The 21,916-nt window shown below is 34.4% G+C and overlaps 1 protein-coding gene and 1 long non-coding RNA gene across 20 annotated transcripts in view; both read left to right on the top strand.

Moving 5' to 3' along the window:
• The window catches only part of LOC127864180 (uncharacterized), a 327,718-nt gene that overhangs the window by 9,797 nt on the left and 296,005 nt on the right, over nucleotides 1–21,916 (top strand). For all 19 annotated transcript variants that reach the window (XM_052403865.1, XM_052403867.1, XM_052403868.1 and 16 more), the window contains exon 2: nucleotides 9,528–10,468. In XM_052403865.1, the coding sequence (XP_052259825.1) occupies nucleotides 9,528–10,468 (941 nt within the window). The remainder of the gene's footprint in view (nucleotides 1–9,527; nucleotides 10,469–21,916) is intronic.
• LOC127864211 (uncharacterized) overlaps nucleotides 1–21,916 on the top strand; it is a 194,644-nt gene that overhangs the window by 58,748 nt on the left and 113,980 nt on the right. The window lies entirely within an intron of this gene.

Raw genomic sequence — 21,916 nt, 5'->3', positions numbered from 1 at the left:
CCTCTTGTTTATTAAAGTCCATATCCAGCGACATAAAATTATACAAATATATTTATACAAATAAATACAAACTGACAATAATAATAATGCATGTCATTGGTAAAAAACAAATCATTCATTTGTACGAAGCACATTACTCACATGTTTAGTCCATTTTCATGAAAGTTGGTAATAACATTAAATTTTGTTCAAATGATATCAATAGAGTTCAAAACTGGTCATGTTGGATTTAAACTACAGTCAAACCTGAATTCAGCGGTAAGTCAAGGGAAATGATCAAAGTGACCGTTGTCCACAGGTGACCGTTGAATTCGGATCACAATTTTAAGAAGGTTGGTCAGTTGGTAGTATTACTACGTCATTACCCCACCCAGTTGTTTGCATACAGTGTAAAACAAATGCTCATTGCATTAACAAATCATAATAACAGCATTATCTTACGCGTGTACATTGAATAATAGAGAATAATATCTTTTAGATTGATTTAATTTCATATTGTTAAATTAAACAATGACTTTATCAACGTTGGTATAATTGTTTACTCATGCATCTCATTCATTCAGTAAATAAAGCTTGTCACGTTCCGTTGTGGAGTGGAATATAGTGGCCGTTGGCCGTTATGGTCAGTTGGCCGTTAAATTCAAGTGTAATATAGAGTGTTTTTCGTCGGGGGGATTCCAGACTGACCGTTGTCTGCAGGTGACCGGTAAATTCAGGTGGCCGTTAGGTCAGTTTCGACTGTAGATCACTAGGTAAAATTGAAGAAAAGGTTTGTTGACATACTTGTAGATAACATTTATTGCATATTTTTTTCATGACATTTGGTAAGAACATTTGTCCCAATCATATCTCAGACTAGATCGTTAATGATAAGTGGATGCTGTAGGGTGAAAAACTAAGAACATTGTATTATGTGAATTGACATGACGCCGCCTGTCAATCAAGTTCTTATCTAAGAACTGATCTACCAATCAGCCATCGATTAATCAGGCGCGTTTGCTAGCAACGAACTGTCCGCCATTTTCTAGACAAGCTATGTATAGGTTCACTTTTACTTAAGCGAGTTTCTTTTGTTATCCACTTAAAAAAAAGTAGATTAAAAATGGTTAAACGGTGTCGATGGGGACTATGTTACTCGGACAATCGATATCCTGAAAGATGAGTTGGTGACATTTAATTTATATCGTTTCCAAAGCCGACAAGAGATCTTGAGAAGTTTAAGAGATGTATAAATGCATGCGGTCGTCACCACGAACAACTAAACGTCAACACTGTCAAAGACAATTATAATATATTTTTATCGGACATACTAGCAGATTTAAATAGTTTATGTTATCGATCTGATTATCACATAATATTTCGCGTTTAAAAAAAATAGTTTTATCAGTTACTAGGTCGTTAATATACAGAAGCGAGGTTCATCTGCATTACTTAAAGAGAAATAAAACCCAGCATGGAGCCTAATTTGTGCGGTGTTTAATTACTCTGATAGTAATGCACTTTATTGCCATTATACATGTTATTAGAAGTTGACACGTGATATATTATATTAATAACGGTATCTACACATGTGGTGACATGTGATGTCACCAATGAACGCTTTTAATCCACCTTTGAGATCGAATAGTTTTCATTTTTTATGTTCCCCACTATAGTAGTGGGGGACATATTGTTTTTGCCCGGTCTGTTGGTCTGTCTGTTGGTCTGTCTGTTTGCGCCAACTTTAACATTTTGCAATAACTTTTGCTATTTTGAAGATAGCAACTTCATATTTGGCATGCATGTGTATCTCATGAAGCTGCACATTTTGAGTGGTGAAAGGTCAAGGTCAAGGTCATCCTTCAAGGTCAGAGGTCAAATATATGTGGCCAAAATCGCTCATTTTATAAATACTTTTGCAATATTGAAGATAGCAACTTGATATTTGGCATGCATGTGTACCTCATGGAGCTGCACATTTTGAGTGGTGAAAGGTCAAGGTCATCCTTCAAGGTCAGTGGTCAAATATATGTGGCCCAAATCACTTATTTTATAAATACTTTTAAAATATTGAAGATAGCATCTTGATATTTGGCATGCATGTGCATCTCATGAAGCTGCACATTTTGAGTTGTGAAATGTCAAGGTCATCATTCACAAGGTCAAGGTCATCCTACAAGGTCAAACATCATATAGGGGGACATTGTGTTTCACAAACACATCTTGTTTTCAACGAGTTTCGTTTGATTTATTTGAAAAGAAAGCGGAAAAGAAATAAGGCAAAAACGGTGTGAATAGGTTTTATGTAACTCTGACATTCGGTATCCATAAGTTAGATTAATTAATTGTATACCATTTTAATCGCGGAAATGCGGTCTTGACAAGAGCAACAGGAAGCTTCAATTAGTAGAATTACCAAGATCACCCTTATGGAGCATTTATTTATTTAAAAAAACTGGAAATGTTATGTTAGAAATAACTACGCATTATAAAGTATGAAATATATCACGTGTGCTTATAGAATAATATAGAAGATTGGTACCAACTTTGCGTAACTTAACGAAATCCCTGTTATAAATCGAGTTTTGTGTGTGTCAGAAACAAGTGAAAACGATTATATGTTTCTATTTTAATAATATCGAATCAATAAATGCCACATAATAAGATTTATTATTACTGATATAACCAATAAATGCCGATCTTGGGAGAAGTCGGTACCTGCGCCAGCGTCTGATACAGGTAGCTTTACTGAATTCCCCTTCATACAGCGCTACTTTATATATGACAATGACCAAACTTATTGTGCTGTCTTGCACTTTCAATTAAAGTGATTGATAAATGTCCCATAAGCAATGTTTAATATTATTAATATCACTTTTATACGTAATAATATGTGGGATTTTGGTACACTCGGTGTCAGAAAGCGTGTAAAACTTCACCGAAATCCCAGTTTAAAGCGCTATTTTGATTCAAATACACAAGTGAAAATGTTTCGTAAATAACATGGGTAAATGCCGTTGAAGGAGTGTTAATTTATAGCTAATACCAACATCACACGTAATAACAGGTTCGATTTCGGTCAGCGCGCAAGCGTTTGAGAGCGTTATTCATGTACCGAAAAACCCGTTATAATTAGCTGATGTTCTCTATAAACGTATATTTTTTTGCATTCGCAAAATAACTAAATGACACAAACCCCTTATACAAGTGTCATATGGTGTCAAAAAGTCCATTAAAATAATCCGGAATATTGCGTTAATCTACATGCAGTATATAGGCAATGAAGCCACTTTGGTGTTAGCTTGTCTAGGTTTGCTACCAACTGAGCCACGTGATTAAGTGGGCGGAGCAATCATAGATAAGGCGTCATGTCAATTGGGAATAAGACATCAAACTGGGAATGGGCATTATTTTTATAATTTTCTCAAACAAAACTTTTCATTTCATGATCTGAATTTATGTTTGTACTATTTTATCTATACTTCAAGCTTAATAAGCAATTTTCTATGACTTTCATTAACAGTGAATTTTTTAAATTTTTTGAAAAAAAATAATTTTAACTGAATTTTTTAAACTGTGTTCATGCGTCGCATGGACACAATCTCATTTTATTAGGATTTTTAAAAAATCAATAAAAATCCAGTTTTGTAGTAAAATCAATTTGAATGATGTTATTATATATGCACATTTATATTTTAATTATTTTTGTAAAACTCAATAAATACAACTTGTAAAGCTGCGTATTATGCACTGTTAAAAAGCACAATTTATTCCCGAATTGATGTCTGATTCCAACTTCACATTATACTGTGTTTAAGTCACTATGTAAAACTGCATGATTATAAATCGATGTCTTATTCCAACTTCACATAATACTGTGTTTAAATCACAATGTAAAACTGGATTATTACAAATCTTATAAAAACTCTAGAGGCCAAATTGATTCTATAATGCTCATGAAAGCATTTGTTTCAATGATATCTCGGCTGATTTGAAAACTTTTGAAGTAATAACATATGTCCAAATGATTTCAAGGTTGAGTTCAAAGCTAGATCACTAGGTCATATTTGAAGAAAATATTATGCACACACAGTAGAAGTATAATATGTTTCCTAAATATTCTAGAAACTTGCTGGACATTTATTTGCGTTATTTCTCCACAAAATAAGATATGATTTAATAAACATGTCTTCAATGCGGCGGGTAGTTTTGCTTATAATGCTACAGTAAAATTACATGTATCTTTTTTCACTCAAGAAGTCACATGTGTAACCCGCTTCTAATGAAACTTGCTCAAAACATTGATAAAGTGTGCTGTCATAATATCTGTTCTGCATAAACATTAAACAATTTTTTAAATGACCACCAGATGTTGGGGCTGTTTTAATCACCAGACCAGGAAGTGCTATAATTGTAATCACCCTTTTCGGTGTAGTTCGGTGTGTGGCTGTAGTGTTATATATATAGTGTCCGTTTTGTACCGTCTTTGTTACCACTTATGATTCACATTTTAATATATTATCAATGGAACTTTAAACTTTGTTAGAATGTTTATCTAGACAGTATTAAGGCCAAATATGAATCTGATTCATGTGCGCGGCCGGCGCATACAAAACTTCATTATTGAATACGCCTGAAATTGGTGCCAAGATTTCACGTTGCATGCAGCACAACCGTGTATATGAATTCATTACACATCATATGTTTGGCCTATAACAAAGGCTTATTAAATAAAGTAATTCCAATGTTTTTCACACTGTCATAAACTGTATAAAAACAGATGTGTATGCACTGTTTGAAATTCTTAAAAAATGATTTAAAAGTTATTGGTAAAAAGCATCACTTACCGGTGTGTTTACATCCATTGACATGAATTAGTGAAAAAAGCATCACTTACCGGTGTGTTTACATCCATTGACAAGAATTAGTGAAAAAAGCATCACTTACCGGTGTGTTAACATCCATTGACACGAATTAGTGAAAAAAGCATCACTTACCTGTGTGTTTACATCCATTGACATGAATTAGTGAAAAAAGCATCACTTACCGGTGTGTTTACATCCATTGAGATGAATTAGTGAACCCTTTAAAGTCATGTGATCCTGCTTCCTGAATATATGTCAAGGCCGAGTTCAAATTTTGTGTCATTTGTGTGTTGAAAGTAGTTTACCAGATGAACAATAAGAAAATCCTTTGTGCAACTACAGAGACCATATATCATGACTCATTCTGGAAACAACTCAGAATGTGTATCGGTATCTTGACAATATCTAGGCCAAGTCTGAAAGTGAATTCTTAAAACTCTTGTGGGGTCAAATAGACCACCAGTTGAAGCCTTCCACAATTCATGTCCAGGAACTCAGATTAGCCCTTAAATGGACTGTCAACCACGACAACGAAGATATAAAAAGTTATAAAATACCGTATGTTTTACCATTATAAGTTTATATTGATTAAAATAGCATGAAAAAAGCATCACTTACCTGTGTGTTTACATCCATTGACATGAATTAGTGAAAAAAGCATCACTTACCGGTGTGTTTACATCCATTGAGATGAATTAGTGAACCCTTTAAAGTCATGTGATCCTGCTTCCTGAATATATGTCAAGGCCGAGTTCAAATTTTGTGTCATTTGTGTGTTGAAAGTAGTTTACCAGATGAACAATAAGAAAATCCTTTGTGCAACTACAGAGACCATATATCATGACTCATTCTGGAAACAACTCAGAATGTGTATCGGTATCTTGACAATATCTAGGCCAAGTCTGAAAGTGAATTCTTAAAACTCTTGTGGGGTCAAATAGACCACCAGTTGAAGCCTTCCACAATTCATGTCCAGGAACTCAGATTAGCCCTTAAATGGACTGTCAACCACGACAACGAAGATATAAAAAGTTATAAAATACCGTATGTTTTACCATTATAAGTTTATATTGATTAAAATAGCATGACTGGTATATTACATTACTTGAAAAAAAATTGTTAAGTTTTCATATTTTCAGTATATTCGGTAATAAATTTTACTGGGTATGTCTACCAGGTAACTACCAGGCAAAAATATAAATAAGGCCAGTAGATTGAACATCATCGTCACGTGGTAAACACAGGAATGCAAATTGTGCATGCGTAGTGAATTGTATACATTTTATATATAAAATGATCAATATACTTGCGTTATTTATAGTGTGTATATCGTTATGTCACATATTTTCGCGATGTACTTTTGATTTCACATTGCGAAATTGTATTACCTTATATACTGACAATATGAACTTTTTTCAAATTATGTTATATACCAGTCGTGATTTTTTAATCAATACACTGTAACTCCAATATAGCGCGGTCAATGGGGTCCAAGCCGCGAAACAGCGTTATAACGGATCCGCGTTATAGGTTTTGAGCTCATTTACTGCAGGGCGCCATAAACAAAACAGGTATAGAATAGCCTATAATATAGGTCATGTATATATATTGCCATGCTGTGTTGACGCAAATACATGCATATAAACCGAATTGTATCGATAACAGTATATATACCGCTTTTCTTATGTGCACATTTATCCGATAATCCAATAAAATTGCAACATCACTTAAAAATAATAATCTTGAACATTAATGACGATATATGTTTAAGAAATTCGTAAACACAACCGTACGCATATATGCCATTGTCAGAAGTGTTAAGAGTACAGTGCATTATGGGGCAGAGCTTTCATTGGACGAGCAACTTTAAATTTAGATTAAATGCAATACGACTCACGTACAAATAAATTGTTATATTGCGTCATACGCATGCAAAAAACGTGTTTCCCGGGGACTTTCTGATACCGCGCGAAAATGAAAGTGAAACTCTGTTAACAATTGCCGGTACACTGCGTTCGCATGTAAATAAATCGTCTGCATTATTTAATTTCTTATACACGAACTGAAAGAGATTAAATGACATGATACTAGAAAGATAATAAAATGACAGAAAAAATTGTTTTATACAGTAGGCAGTATATTTCACAGCCGCTCATTTAATATAGTCAAACTGAAACCATATCAAAGAAAGAATGTTTCAATCGTTATGAATTACTTGAATTGTATTACTATCCCGCTTGCACTTAACTTATGGAAATTATCGCACTGAACCGCTCTGATGAGGTATACATGTAATAAACACTGACACGCGAGTTTTTCACACCTTTATTGACATTACACAACAGATTAACACCAATTAGCTGTCGGTGTTGTTTAACCTCGAGGCGATTATAATCGGTTCAACGGACGGTTGAATAAAGCAATCAACTTAAATGTGATTGCCGCCATCTTTGAATTGTCTGAAAATACATGAAGTTGCATTATACGGATTTGAATCAGAAATAAAATGGAAGGTTGGAGAAAAAATGGGATCCAAGCACCCTCCGCGTTATATTGGATTCAGCGTTCTAACGGAGCGCTTTATATTGGAGTTACAGTGTATAAACTAATAATTGTAAAAAAATGCGGTATTTTACAACTTTTCTTTTCTTCATCGTTGTGGTTGACAGTCCCTTTAAGGGCCATGATGGCCTTCTTTATTCATATTTTTTGTTTAATTTTAATATGACATGATGCCTACATTCTTTATACTCAGAAGAAAGTCAAGGGTGGGCTACTATGCAACCAATTATGATGGGAGCTAAACATTTTGAAACAATTATATTCAAAGAAATGGTTTCATAAATGATAACATGTTTAAATGCAAGATCAATTCGCCATGTTGGTGCAAATATTGCTATGTGCCTTCTCATTTCAATGTCATATGATACCTTTTTGCACTAAGTGATAAAATTATACTGTTGAAAAATCACTTGAAATTCGTCCATTGCTTTACATTAGATGGTAACAAGAATTTATCTCTTGATTAAAAATAATGGAGTTTCAATATTTGTCAATATACTTGTGATTTGTGTTGAAATGGTTGAGTGTATGTGTGTATGTGCTTGTCCATTGTTAATTTTTACAGTATTTAACAATAAGAATGAATTACCACATCATTCTTCATCTATTTATTAATGACGCTAATGCCAATTTATGCAAGAAAGCAATTAGTAAAGAGGAATTAAGTTCTCATAATTTATTACCCTAAAAGAAAGAAAAATATTATAGTAAAAAACACATATTAACTGCTTATGCAAACACATATTTTATTTTATACTTAGATTGCCATTTCATAAGAATTATTATGCCCCCCTTCGAAGAAGAGGGGGTATATTGCTTTGCTCATGTCGGTATGTCCGTCGGTCGGTCCGTCCACCAGGTGGTTGTCAGACGATAACTCAAGAACGCTTAGGCCTAGGATCATGAAACTTCATAGGTACATTGATCATGACTCGCAGATGACCCCTATCGATTTTGAGGTCACTAGGTCAAATGTCAAGGTCACGGTGACCAGAAATAGTAAAATGGTTTTTGAATGATAACTCAAGAACGCATATGCCTAGGATCATGAAACTTCATGGGTAGATTGATCATGACTTGCAGATAACCCCTATTGATTTTGAGGTCACTAGGTCAAAGGTCAAGGTCACGGTGACCCGAAATAGTACAATGGTTTCCGGATGATAACTCAAGAACCCATACGCCTAGGATCATGAAACTTCATGGGTAGATTGATCATGACTCGCAGATGACCCCTATTGATTTTGAGGTCACTAGGTCAAAGGTCAAGGTCACGGTGACCCGAAATAGTAAAATGGTTTTTGGATGATAACTCAAGAACGCATACGCCTAGGATCATGAAACTTCATAGGTAGATTGATCATGACTTGCAGATGACCCCTATTGATTTTGAGGTCACAAGGTCAAAGGTCAAGGTCACGGTGACCCGAAATAGTAAAATGATTTTTGGATGATAACTCAAGAACGCTTTTGCCTAGGATCATGACACTTCATAGGTACATTGATCGTGACCCGCAGATGACCCCTATTGATTTTCAGGTCACTAGGTCAAAGGTCAAGGTCACAGTGACAAAAATCGTATTCACACAATGGCTGCCACTACAACGGACAGCCCGTATGGGGGGCATGCATGTTTTACAAACAGCCCTTGTTTCAATTTGAAACACTGAAAACACTGAATATGTCTTAATAAAAACACATTTTGTCTTGTGGCACTTCAATGAGTATAATAATGATGAGTTAAATATACATAACTTTATGTTATTCACATGTATTCTAGTAATGACATTACTAAAGAGTGGTAATATCATTATAATGAATAAATGCACAATTTGTTGTTCAATGTGGTTTGCATTATTTCCCAAACACACAGTAGATAGATACATATTTATTTATATATTTTTATTTTAATAATAATCAATATAGTATTGCCTCTAGAAAAGTAACATGTAAATTGATGTAACATATGCATTGTTATTGTTTGTGCCTAAATATTTTTTTTTGTTAAAATGCCCCTTTTAATTTGTATTCTAATTAATATCGTTTTGGGTTACACAGTTGGTAATTGGTCAGTTGATTACTATTCAATCACTTACTGTCTCCCATGTGGTTGTATTTCAGACTATGCGTACAAGTAACTCCATTACCTCAGGCTGCCGGAGGGAAGTCAACCAACTTCAAGAACCTGTCTGTCAGCACGGAAAATACTCTTTCACAACTGAAACAATGTCAGACGTATCAGGAGGACAGAATCAAGTCTCTTAAGGTTTCATACAAAGAACATGAGAGGCTTATTGTGGATGGTTTGCGTGTGAATATAGTATCATATTTACGCGAATGTGAAACCAGCACAGTTTACCCAATCAGTGAAATGCGTGAGGAAATCAAATATTTATTAGCAGATTTTGAGAAAAGCACTATTAAGGAGAAGAAAGAAGAGCTAAACCTGAAACAAGCTCCTCTCAAGGTTTTGAGAAACAGCTGCATTAGACTTCACTATGAAATGTTCCATCTCCATGTAGCCATACCGAAAGTACTGGGTAAAGAACTCTCTTTTATTGCCAGTAAAAAATGTCTGGAAAATATACAACAATCTGATATATTTATAAAAGAGAACTTTTCAAACCATGTATTCACTGTGAATGGGCAGTCTGTGCACAATGTGAGTATGCCAAGTGATTCATACGAATGCCGGATCACAGCAGTATGTGCTCTCCCAAATGGACAGGTACTGGTTGCAGACAGATCAAATAAAAAAGTCAAGCTTCTGAGCCAGCAGTACCATGTGGTGAGCCACTTGGATGTGAGGGATGAGCCACTGGACATGTGTCTTATCACACCCACTGAGGTTGCAGTGGCTGTGCATGATGAGGTCCAGTTTATCACAGTAAGCCAGAGCCAGCTTGCCAAAAGCAGGAAGCTTAAGTTACAACATGAATGTACAGGTATTGCCCACAATCAGGGTGACCTATATATCTGCTCTGGTACTGCTCTGTACAAGTTCACATTGAGTGGCAAACTGGTCTCCTGGCTCTATGGAGATACATCAGCTGATTTAACAGGTAAGAATCATGGTGGATTCATCCTAATAACATTTGTGATATGTACAGAGATTTTCTAGCTATTTTAGGAAAAAATAGAAGAAGAGGGGGTATATTGCTTTGCACATGTCAGTCTGTCGGTCGGTCTGTCGGTCAGTCCACCAGGTGGTTTCCGGATTGATCATGACTGACAGATAATTCCTATTGATTTTCAGGTCACTAGGCAAAGGTTAAGGTCACAGTGACCCGAAATAGTAAAATGGTTTCCGGATGATTACTCAAGAACGCTTATGCCTATGATCATGAAACTTCGTAGGTAGATTGATAATGGCTGGCAGATGACCCCAATTGATTTTCAGGTCATTAGGTCAAAGGTCAAGGTCACGGTGACCCGAAATAGTAAAATGGTTTCCGGATAATAACTCAAGAACGCTTATGCTTAGGATCATGAAAAATGATAGGTTACGATTGATCATGAAACGCAGTTGACCCCTATTGATTTTCAGGTCACTAGGTCAAAGGTCAAGGTCACGGTGACCTGAAATAGTAAAATGGTTACCGGATGATCATTCAAGAATGCTAATGGCTATGATCATAAAACTTCATAGGTACATTGATCATGATGCGCAGATGACCAATATTGCTTTTGAGGTCACTAGGTCAAAGGTCAAGGTCATGGTGACCCGAAATAGTAAGATAGTTTCCGGATGATAACTCAAGAACGCTTATTCCTATGATCATGAAACTTGATAGGTACATTGATCATGACTCGCAGATGACCTCTATCGATTTTGAGGTCACTAGGTCAAAGGTCAAGTTCAAGGTGACCCGAAATAGTAAAATGGTTTCCGGATAATAACTGAAGAACGCTTATTCCTAGGATCATGAAACTTGATAGTATGATTGATTATGACTTGCAGATGACCCCTATAGATTTTCAGGTCACTAGGTCAAAGGTCAAGTTCTTGGTGACCCAAAATAAATGGTTTCCGGATGATAACTGAAGAACGCTTATGTCTAGGATCATGAAACTTCATAGGTACATTGATCATGACTGGCAGATGACCCCTATTAATTTTCAGGTCACTAGGTCAAAGTACAAGGTCACAGTGACAAAAAACATATTCACACTATGGATGTCACTACGACGTAGAGCCCATATGGGGGCATGCATGTTTTACAAACAGCCCTTGTTACATTCACCTCTGTCGTGGGCTCACAGACTACTTTCTACAGCATGTGACTTTTAGTCACATGATCATAGTGGCATATTCAAAATGACTGCGCCAATCGGCTTTGCTTTATCTGATAGTATTTGACGTTTACAACTGGGCGTGAGCTATTAAATTTTATTTCATGCACATATTTAACTAAATGAACATATTGCAATATTAACAATGAGTCAAAGCTGTATATCTGTATTAGAAAATAATATAAAATTATACAGAAGCATCAATAATTAGTTGCTGCTTTGACTAGATTTTGAGTGAAAGAGAAATGTTGAATATAAATATTGACCAAAGTAAACAGTCTGTTAATGATTTACCAATGCAATGCCAGTTTGGTACACATAGACCCTGAAGATGTTTACTCAAACTAATTCTATGGTAAAATACACATCTTAAAATAAATTGCAGGCCAACATCAGTACAGTTGTTTTGTTATTGTTGTTTTAACAATATACATTTCATTGTCGCATGCTTATCCTGAAAGGGGACAACTGGAAGCATCTATCATACACTTACAAGTTCATCCAGGAATAATGTTTAAAAAATACAAAATTTTATAAGAGAAATATGACAATCTGTCAAAAAAGTACAGAATCAAAACTGCACAGAATCAAATTAAGCTGCTATAACATACATTCATTTCTTTACATGATCTTTTAAATAAATAATAAATTGCAATACTGGTAATACTTATGCCTTTTCTCCGGCTCTTTAAGCACCTTACTGCCTGAATCTAAGTTAATTTATTACTTTATCTCACCAATTTGTGTTGCTGTAATTCTTCAATATCATGAAAGACATTAAAGGTTCATCATGTTTTTAAAGGCTGATTAGTTTAAATATATATTTGTTCAATTATTGCACTTTCTTAAGTACAATAACATTTGGTTAAGTGCCTAACATTAAATAAATTCAAAGGAGTAACCCAGTACCCTGTAAATCACACATATTTTCCCCTGTGCAAATTTCTGGAGAAAGACCTGCATTGCTGATACAGTAGTGCATGTCCTTGTTTTGTTCAATGTCAATATCATTATTCAGGATATTCAGAAGGTTCAGCAATGCATCAAAGTACACACATTTAAACAAACTTGATTACATATAACAGGATTTTTTAGGTATTCTTCGCAAGTGTAGAGGATGAGTTTAATAATAGAAAGCAATAGGAGAAAAAGGGATGATGGGGTGTAAATTTGAATGTCCTTAATTAATACTTTTTATGCCCCCGGATCGAATGATCTGGGGTATATTGCTTTTGGCCTGTCTGTCTGTCTTTCTGTCTGTCATTCTGTCCCAAAACTTTAACCTTACAGTTAAGTTTTGTAATAACTTTTGAAATATTGAACATAGCAACTTGATATTTGGCATGTATGTGTATCTCATGGAGCTGCACATTTTGAGTGGTGAAAGGTCAAGGTCATCCTTCAAGGTCAAAGGTCAAATATTTCAAACTTTTATATAGTAAAATTTTGCAATAACTTTTGAACTATTGAACATAGCAACTTGATATTTGGCGTGCATGTGTATCTCATGGAGCTGCACATTTTGAGTGGTGAAATGTCAAGGTCATCATTCAAGGTCAAAGGTAAAAATTTTAAAACATTACATAGTAAAGTTTTGCAATAACTTTTGAAATATTGAACATAGCAACTTGATATTTGGCATGCACGTGTATCTCATTGAGCTGCACATTTTGAGTGGTAAAAGGTCATGGTCAAGGTCATCCTTCAAGGTCAAAGGTCAAAAATTTAAAACTTTACATAGTAAAGTTTTGCAATAACTTTTGAAATATTGAACATAGCAACTTGGTATTTGGCATGCATGTGTATCTCATGGAGCTGCACATTTTGAGTGGTGAAAGGTCAAGGTCATTCTTCAAGGTCAAAGGTCAAAAATTTAAAACTTTAATATAGTAAAGTTTTGCAATAACTTTTGAAATATTGAACAAAGCAACTTGATATTTGGCATGCATGTGTATCTCATGGAGCTGCACATTTTGAGTGGTAAAAGGTCATGGTCAAGGTCATCCTTCAAGGTCAAAGGTCAAAAATTTAAAACTTTACATAGTAAAGTTTTGCAATAACTTTTGAAATATTGAACATAGCAACTTGGTATTTGGCATGCATGTGTATCTCATGGAGCTGCACATTTTGAGTGGTGAAAGGTCAAGGTCATTCTTCAAGGTCAAAGGTCAAAAATTTAAAACTTTAATATAGTAAAGTTTTGCAATAACTTTTGAAATATTGAACAAAGCAACTTGATATTTGGCATGCATGTGTATCTCATGGAGCTGCACATTTTGAGTGGTGAAAGGTCAAGGTCATCCTTTAAGGTCAAAGGTAAAAAATTTCAAACTTTAAGATAGTTATTTTTGCAATAACTTTTTCAATATTGAACATAGCAACTTCATATTTGGCATGCATGTGTATCTCATGGTGTTGCACATTTTGAGTGATGAAAGGTCAAGGTCATCCTTCAAGGTCAAAGGTAAAAAAATAACTTTTTCACTATTGAAGATAGCAACTTGATATATGGCATGCATGTGTATCTCATGGAGCTGCACATTGAGTGATGAAAGGTCAAGGTCATCCTTCAAGGTCAAATGTCAAATTTATGGCGTCTGTCCGTCTGAAAACTTTTCCATTGGTCATAACTTTTTCAATATTGAAGATAGCAACTTGATATTTGGCATGCATGTGTATCTCATGGAGCTGAACATTTTGAGTGGTGAAAGGTGAAGGTGAAGGTCATCCTTTAAGGTAAAATGTCAAATATATGGCGTCTGTCCGTTCGAAAACTTTAACATCGGTCATAATTTTTTTAATATTGAAGATAGCATTGATATTTTGCATGCATGTGTATCTCATGAAGCTGCACATTTTGAGTAGTGGAAGTTCAAGGTCAAGGTCATCCTTCAAGGTAAAAAAAACAAAACAAAAATCAAAGGGGCATTCTCATGAAACTGCACATTTTGAGTGATGGAAGTTAAAGGTCAAGGTCATCCTTCAAGGTCAAGGTTATCCTTCAAGGTCAAACAAAAATTCAAAGCTGCGTTATCATGAAGCTGCACATTTTGAGTGGTGGAAGTTCAAGGCCAAGGTCATCCTTCACGGTCAAGGTCATCCTTCAAGGTCAAATGTCATTTTTTTTTATTCAAAGCAGCGTTATCATGAAGCTGCACATTTTGAGTGGTGGAAGTTCAAGGTCAAGGTCATCCTTCAAGGTCATTCTTCGAGGTCAAAGGTAAAAAGATTATTTCAAAGCGGCGTTCTCATGAAGCTGCACTTTTTGAGTGGTGGAAGTTTCAAGGTCAAGGTCATCCTTCAAGGTCAAAGGTAAATTTTTATTTTTTTTAATTCAAAGCGGTGCACTAGGGGGCATTGTGTTTCTGATGAACACATCTCTTGTTTCTTTCATACACTTGCATACTTTTCCATAAATAATAAATGATTAAAATAAAAAGGAAAACAAAACTTGACTTTTAATGTTTAATCCCTCATGTTCAGGTTTATTTATTTTTCAACATACAGTACCATACAAATAGCATATTTTTGAGTCTCTTTTCAATCTAAACAACAATAAATATACATGCACATGCAAGCACTTCAAGATAAAAATATTCTAGCATTAAAATTTGATCTAACCATTTTATCTATATGAATGCTATTCATAATCATGAATTCTATTATTATGAATGGGTACATAATATTGCACTGATAAATGTAAACATTGATTGGAGTGAAGTTTATTCATTAAACAATAACTGTGATAATTTACTAATTACTATTATATTGTAATAATTACAATTAACTTATTAAGATAATAAATGTTTATAGTATTTTTGTTTAAAAAATATATTATTTATATTGTGAATAATTTGTATATGGGGCCTATTGTATCGTTGAGTGACCCGAATCGACGCTGCCCTAATTCGACGCATTATTGTTTTGCCTCTGTTTGATACATAAGCGACATCCGTTGACGTCATACAATAGCACATGGTAATCTACGCACAATTTACTATAGTTATTGTTTATTATGTGGAAAATAGCGGGATAAAAGGTAAGATATGGTTGATCGGTTTGCAATTGATGGATTTTTATGTATTTTACTTAATGCAAAACTTTTGAACACTTTACACCCAATTGTCTTTGTTAATAAGACCGTGGAATAATGCATCGGTTTCGTCTGCAAAAGTTCACTATTTCATTCATAAGTCACGTGACTGCCATTTGACAAAACATCGTATAAATAGATTTATTTTCACTATGAAAAAGGTGTACGCGTAAACTTTGATTTGAAGTCCGGATATGTTTTTGGTTATGCTGTAATGCAATTTTAACTATATGTAGCAAGTGTTTATGTTGGTAATTGCATATTATGTTTGTTACTTACTTTCATTTAATTAATTATATGTGCAGGTTCCACAAAAGAAGTACAGGTTATATTCACATATTTTCCATGAACACAGCTTATGACAGGGTTGCTGACACAGACCCCTACTAAAATCACTGCCAGACAGTATGACATAACACAATTAAAAATCTTAATTGATTTAATTAATTTCAGTTTCATATTACTTTTACAGCAATTACAAATTTAAGTACAACAACCATGAGTTAATATTTTATGCATTCAGTCTCCACAGGAGTGATTTTTACATTGAAATCATGTAACCAATCAGATGCGTCGTTTTAGGGCACTCTCAACAGATATGGCCGCCGTTACATAGACTTGGATCATTTCGTTTTTCAACGAATTTTTGTTCATAACACAATCAATTGAATTTAAAATGTGTAAATAAAAGGTACATGTGTAATGAAATAACAAAAATTATTACATAAATCCCTATATTGAGCAACAAAACTTCAACAAACTGCTTGTATGCGTCGAAATTGGGCACTCGAGGATACCACAAGCTGTTTCAGAATATGCTTGGAATTATAAAACTTTAAACAAATTTCATGATACATGTACATTACATTAAGAATGGTTCTAAATGTAATCTTAGTCATGTATCAAAATTAAAGATAGCACATATATCCTAGTAAACCTGTTTAAAGGAAAGTGTAAGAAAATTTGACCTCTTTTCAAATGGGTTGACTGGAAAGTATTCTCTCTTGAAAAGCAAGGGCAGGAATTAAGAATTCAGCAACGTTAAGCATTTCATTTATCATAATTTATTATATCTGTAAGTGGCAATAAAGACCTAGAACTGCAGTTTATACATTTATAGTTTTAAGCATTATAACAAAGAAACAATCATCTACTATTCTACATGTACATGTAGGTTACGGTAGTCAATTTACTCATAACTTGATATAAAGGTCCAATAGTATGATCGCACAATGGTGGCAGTTCCAAATTAGCAGGTTACAGGTAACCATAAATAGTGATCAAGAAATTAACTACATGTTTATTAATTGTACACATGTAAACAGCATAATCCTAGACACTGGCCCTGATAGCCAGGGGTAAAAGATTCGAGTTCCGGATTGGCTGTACAGTTGTCCCATCCTGCAACATTTGGTGCCCAATGTGGGACCATGGCATAATCTATTCTCAACAAAACCTGTTCATGGTTTGAATGGATCCAGTTTACAATGATCCCGTGACTCGAATTCTCGAAAAAATTCCAGCTTGGCAGAAGAAAATGTTAGTGCACGAACTTAGTGATTGTCACTAAACAGAAGATGTTTTTTGGCATATCATTAGCTCAATCAGAAAAGCAAGGGGTCCCTGGTTAAAATCCCGGACTGGCTGCACAATTTTCTCATCCTGTTTCATCAAAACATAAAATACCATAGTATATTTACAATGCCCAGTATGTATTATGCTTGAGCATTAATTATGTGTATAATTTTTACCACAGGAGTTTGAAATTCTATACATGAAGCTAATCTTGTGGCAAAATAATAAAAATAGACCCCTATATAGTAAGTCTATATACTATATTAGTATATAGGGGTCTAGTTTTTATTATTTAGCCATTAGATTATTAGCTTCATGGATAGAATTTCAAACTCCTGTGATTTTTACTGAAAAAGCATTAAAAGCAAAATATTGAACAAGCACAGAAGTAACATTTCTAAAGTAATTAATAGTGCTTGGTAAGTATTAAAGGGGCCTTTTCACAGATTTTGGCATGTTTTGAAGTTTGTCAATTAAAGCTTTATATTGATAAATGTAAACATATTGGATCTAAAAAGCTCCAGTAAAAAATTTAGAATAATATAAAAAGGGAAAAAAAGGTAGCCCGCAGCAGGGCTCGAACCAGTGACCCCGGAGTCCTGGAGTAAAAAATAAAATGGTGTAAACTTTTGCACATATTATTTTGTTCCTCTCTTATTCACAGTTTAAGTTCAAATGAAAATTTCTATGGAATGTGTTGTCTGTATTATTTTAAGGAGAAACAGCAATAACATGTTTTGGATATATAATAAACAGAGAGAGCTATATAAAAGTGAAGATAATAATAACCCTTGGAACAAATACATAGAGCCAATTGAGCACATTTTATCAACAGAGCCTGCCCGTCTGTAGATCTGCCGTGGAATCATATGGAATTCTATGGAAATCGTTAGATGGAATTCCGTGGAGTATTGGCACTAACTTTCCATCCGATTCCATGCAATCAATGGAAAAGTGAAACAAAAACAGAAGGGGGACTTGATATGGGATGGAATTCCATAAAATGCCACGGAATTCCATAGAATTCCGTGGCATTCCATATTATGCCGTGGAATTCCATAGAATGCCGTGGAATTCCATAGAATGCGGTGAAATTCCATGGAATGCCATGGAATTCCATGGAATGCCGTGGAATTCCATGGAACGCCGTGGAATTCCATGGAACGCCGTGGAATTCCATAGAATGCCGTGGAATTCCATAGAATGCCGTGGAATTCCGTGAAAAGCTATGGAATTTAATAAAAAGCTGGAATAAAATAGAAAAAAAAACAACAGATTATAGATCAAAGGCATTTTATTTATTTTGAAAAACAAATGTGAATGTAACTAAAGGTTTCATCATAGAAGTTAAACAAGAACAAGATCTGGCATCAATCATTAACCACACACATGCAGTCACAGTACATATTCAAAAATGAGTGGTTTTACATTTTCATAAAGTACCAACTCTCTTAACCACAGGCATGCATGCACACATTCAAAAACACATCCATAAACATGCCCGCATATACAGGTGAGAACAGAAAAACTTATAAAAGGCACAATATAAAACATAGAAGTAGAATTTTACATTTCTCTTATGACAAGTATACTTCCTTTCTCACATATGTTCATAAACACACACAATTACATGCACACACACATCACGCACAATTGTTATAGAGTTTTTTCTCATAAATTTTAACGTTCAACAACTGTTCCTTATTAATTCTAGAACACTTTCAGTATGATAACAGAAGTACAGTTCTAGTTGATGTGTTCCAGTACAATTCTAGAAAAGGTCCGAAGGTTAACTTCAAATATTTAAGTCTGAAACCAACTTTTTAGAAAACAAATTCCCATGCAGACAGCCAGTATTCAAGTACTGAGCATAGTTAATAATAATACATAACAAATTAACAACTGTTGTAAATTTGTTATTTATTATACTATGCTCAGTACTGTTGAACACGGACTTAATTCAATTATCCAAGTTTCAAATTCCTAAATTAAAAAAAACAACAAATAAATTAAGACAAAAAACAAACACAAAATACTATTCACAAAGAAGTAACCAAAATAAAACATGTCACCAGCCACAGACTGCCAGGCTTAACACAGAGGCTAGTTTTTAAAAATGTTTGTCCAAGTCTTCCACTGCCATTTTCCTTTTCTTCTGAGAATATTGAACACCAGTCACTGCCTCCGGGTCCTTTTTGGTATGAGATACATTGTATACTGCTCACATGTGCTCTACAGAATAAAAAATCATAAAAATGTCTAAAGCAAAGAGTTATTTACATTCAAACTATAACAAGAGATTGCAAAGCAATATGGTCCCCTACCTGTTAAACTTCACTATTTTAAGTTTGTTAAAAATATTTGTTGCCATAGCAACCAGAATTCTTGCATTATAAACAACATGAAATGACGTGCAAAATGTCCTTATTGTCATCTGTTCATGTTTCAAGTTTCATGAAAAAATACTTAGAACTTTTAAAGTTATCCCAGGATCCAGAAAAGTGTAACTGACTTAGACCAATATATTGAATTCCAAAAAGACAAAATACTTTCAGGTGGTTAACATTAAATAACTTATCTAGCCCAGGGCATGACAATATTTACCATGAAGTTGTGGCCCTGTAAGTCCTCTAGGTAAATGCGCTTAAAGAGCCGCTTTGCTGTTGGATTATTTCCCTGCCAAACTCTGCAGTATCTTCCATCAACTGGTCAATGGTAATTAAAGCACATAATGAAAATGTATAGGGAACGTAATTCATGAATTGTTTTAAATATTAAGTTGTTAAATGGTCTTTAGAAAGAGAACTAAAAACAAAGTGAATACATCGCAAAGCACTAAGCATAACTTAATTTGTTGGTATGATTAGTACAAATTTATTATTGCTATAATTAGAATGATGTGTAATTCTATTGGTATGAAAATGCACACTCAGATACCTAAAACCCAATTCCATTGGTTTAATTTTTTATTTACAAGCAAATACGTTGAATTGATATCCCCCGCCAACATGCTTCTGGACACATAAGTATTATATTTGACACTTAAACAAGCATTTTTTAAAGATACAAAGGGCCATAACCCCGTTTTTAACAGATGGGGTACAATTCCATTAGGCGTGCATCATCCTCTTATCCATATACATACTCATACCAAGTTTCAGTGAAATCTGCCAAAGCACTTCCAAGATATGGCTACGGACGGATGGAAAGACGGACAGACGGAAGGATGGAAGGACGGACAGACAACGCCAAAACAATATCCCTCCGCCTATGGCGGGGGATAATAATAAACATTAACACCATTAATGAGCATTGAGTGCTCAACATGCACAGTAAAAAACTTCCTTAGCCTGCAGTTCCATAACCTTGCATGAAAAAATTCCTATACTACATTCAACGTTATTAATTTCTCCTTATAGGTCTTATTACTTCCTTTTTCAACCTGCAAACTCCACTAAGTAAAAATTTGGGTGACAGCTGCTTTTAAACTAATATTTGCCATACTAAAACCTCAAATATCACATAAAAAGGTCTACAATAATGTCATAAGAAGATTAAATTTAAAGGAATATTTAGAAATAATAAAAATCACAAACCTTCAGTTGTTGTTCTATTCCTAGACAGACTGCTCAAACACTGTATGCATCACTCTTTAGCAATATTTTATGTCTCTTTCCAAATGATATAAACACATAAGTATTTTAAGAAAGTGTTTTTAATGGAAAAACTAATGAACTCTTCTGTTTGTTATATGTCTTTAACTTTATTTTAACAAGTTAAACCAGTACATTGTCCACCATGTTTCATGTTTCAATCTAACAGGTAAACTTTCTGTATTTGAATTCAGCCAATCAGAAAAGGCTGTTATATCTTATAACCAATAGATTTGCAGCAAACATACCCAACATCTGATGTACAACACATGCTTGGCTTATCAGATAGATTGTTATTTGACAACCTGGACTGGCTGAGTTTGATATTGAGAAAAAACAGTGCATGAGTGTGTATACCACTTGGACAGGGTTAAGGAATTTAAACTTGTAGAAATTGCTTTGAAAGTAACAACTACTCCTACTTCTGCAGAACTACTACTTTAATTACTACAGCATCAACAACACCACCAACAACATCAACAGCAACAATAACAGCAGCAACAGCAACATTAACAACAACAACAGCAGCAACAACAACACAGCAGCAACAGCAGCAGCAACAACTGCTACTACAGCAACAACTGCTACTACTGCTACTTCTATTGCTACTACTATTGCTACAGAAACTGTTAATGCTACTTCTTCTACTACTACTACTACCACCACAACCTCTACTGATATAAAAAAACACTACTGCTACTACATCAATTACTACAACAACAACACCTACTACAACAACAACAACTACTACTACTAATACAGCTACTACATCTACAACTACTACTACTACTGCTGCTGCTGCTGTCGCTACTATGAAGTCTATTTGGCTATTTGTAAGTGTAAGGTGTTCTATATGTGTTCTTATTCCTCATAAGAACTTTTGTAGAACTTACTGG

This window comes from Dreissena polymorpha, chromosome 1 (assembly GCF_020536995.1).
Source record: "Dreissena polymorpha isolate Duluth1 chromosome 1, UMN_Dpol_1.0, whole genome shotgun sequence".
NCBI classification, from domain to species: Eukaryota; Metazoa; Mollusca; class Bivalvia; order Myida; family Dreissenidae; genus Dreissena; species Dreissena polymorpha.
Note: the sequence above shows the minus strand (reverse complement) of the source record. Positions and strands in the feature narration are given on the sequence as shown.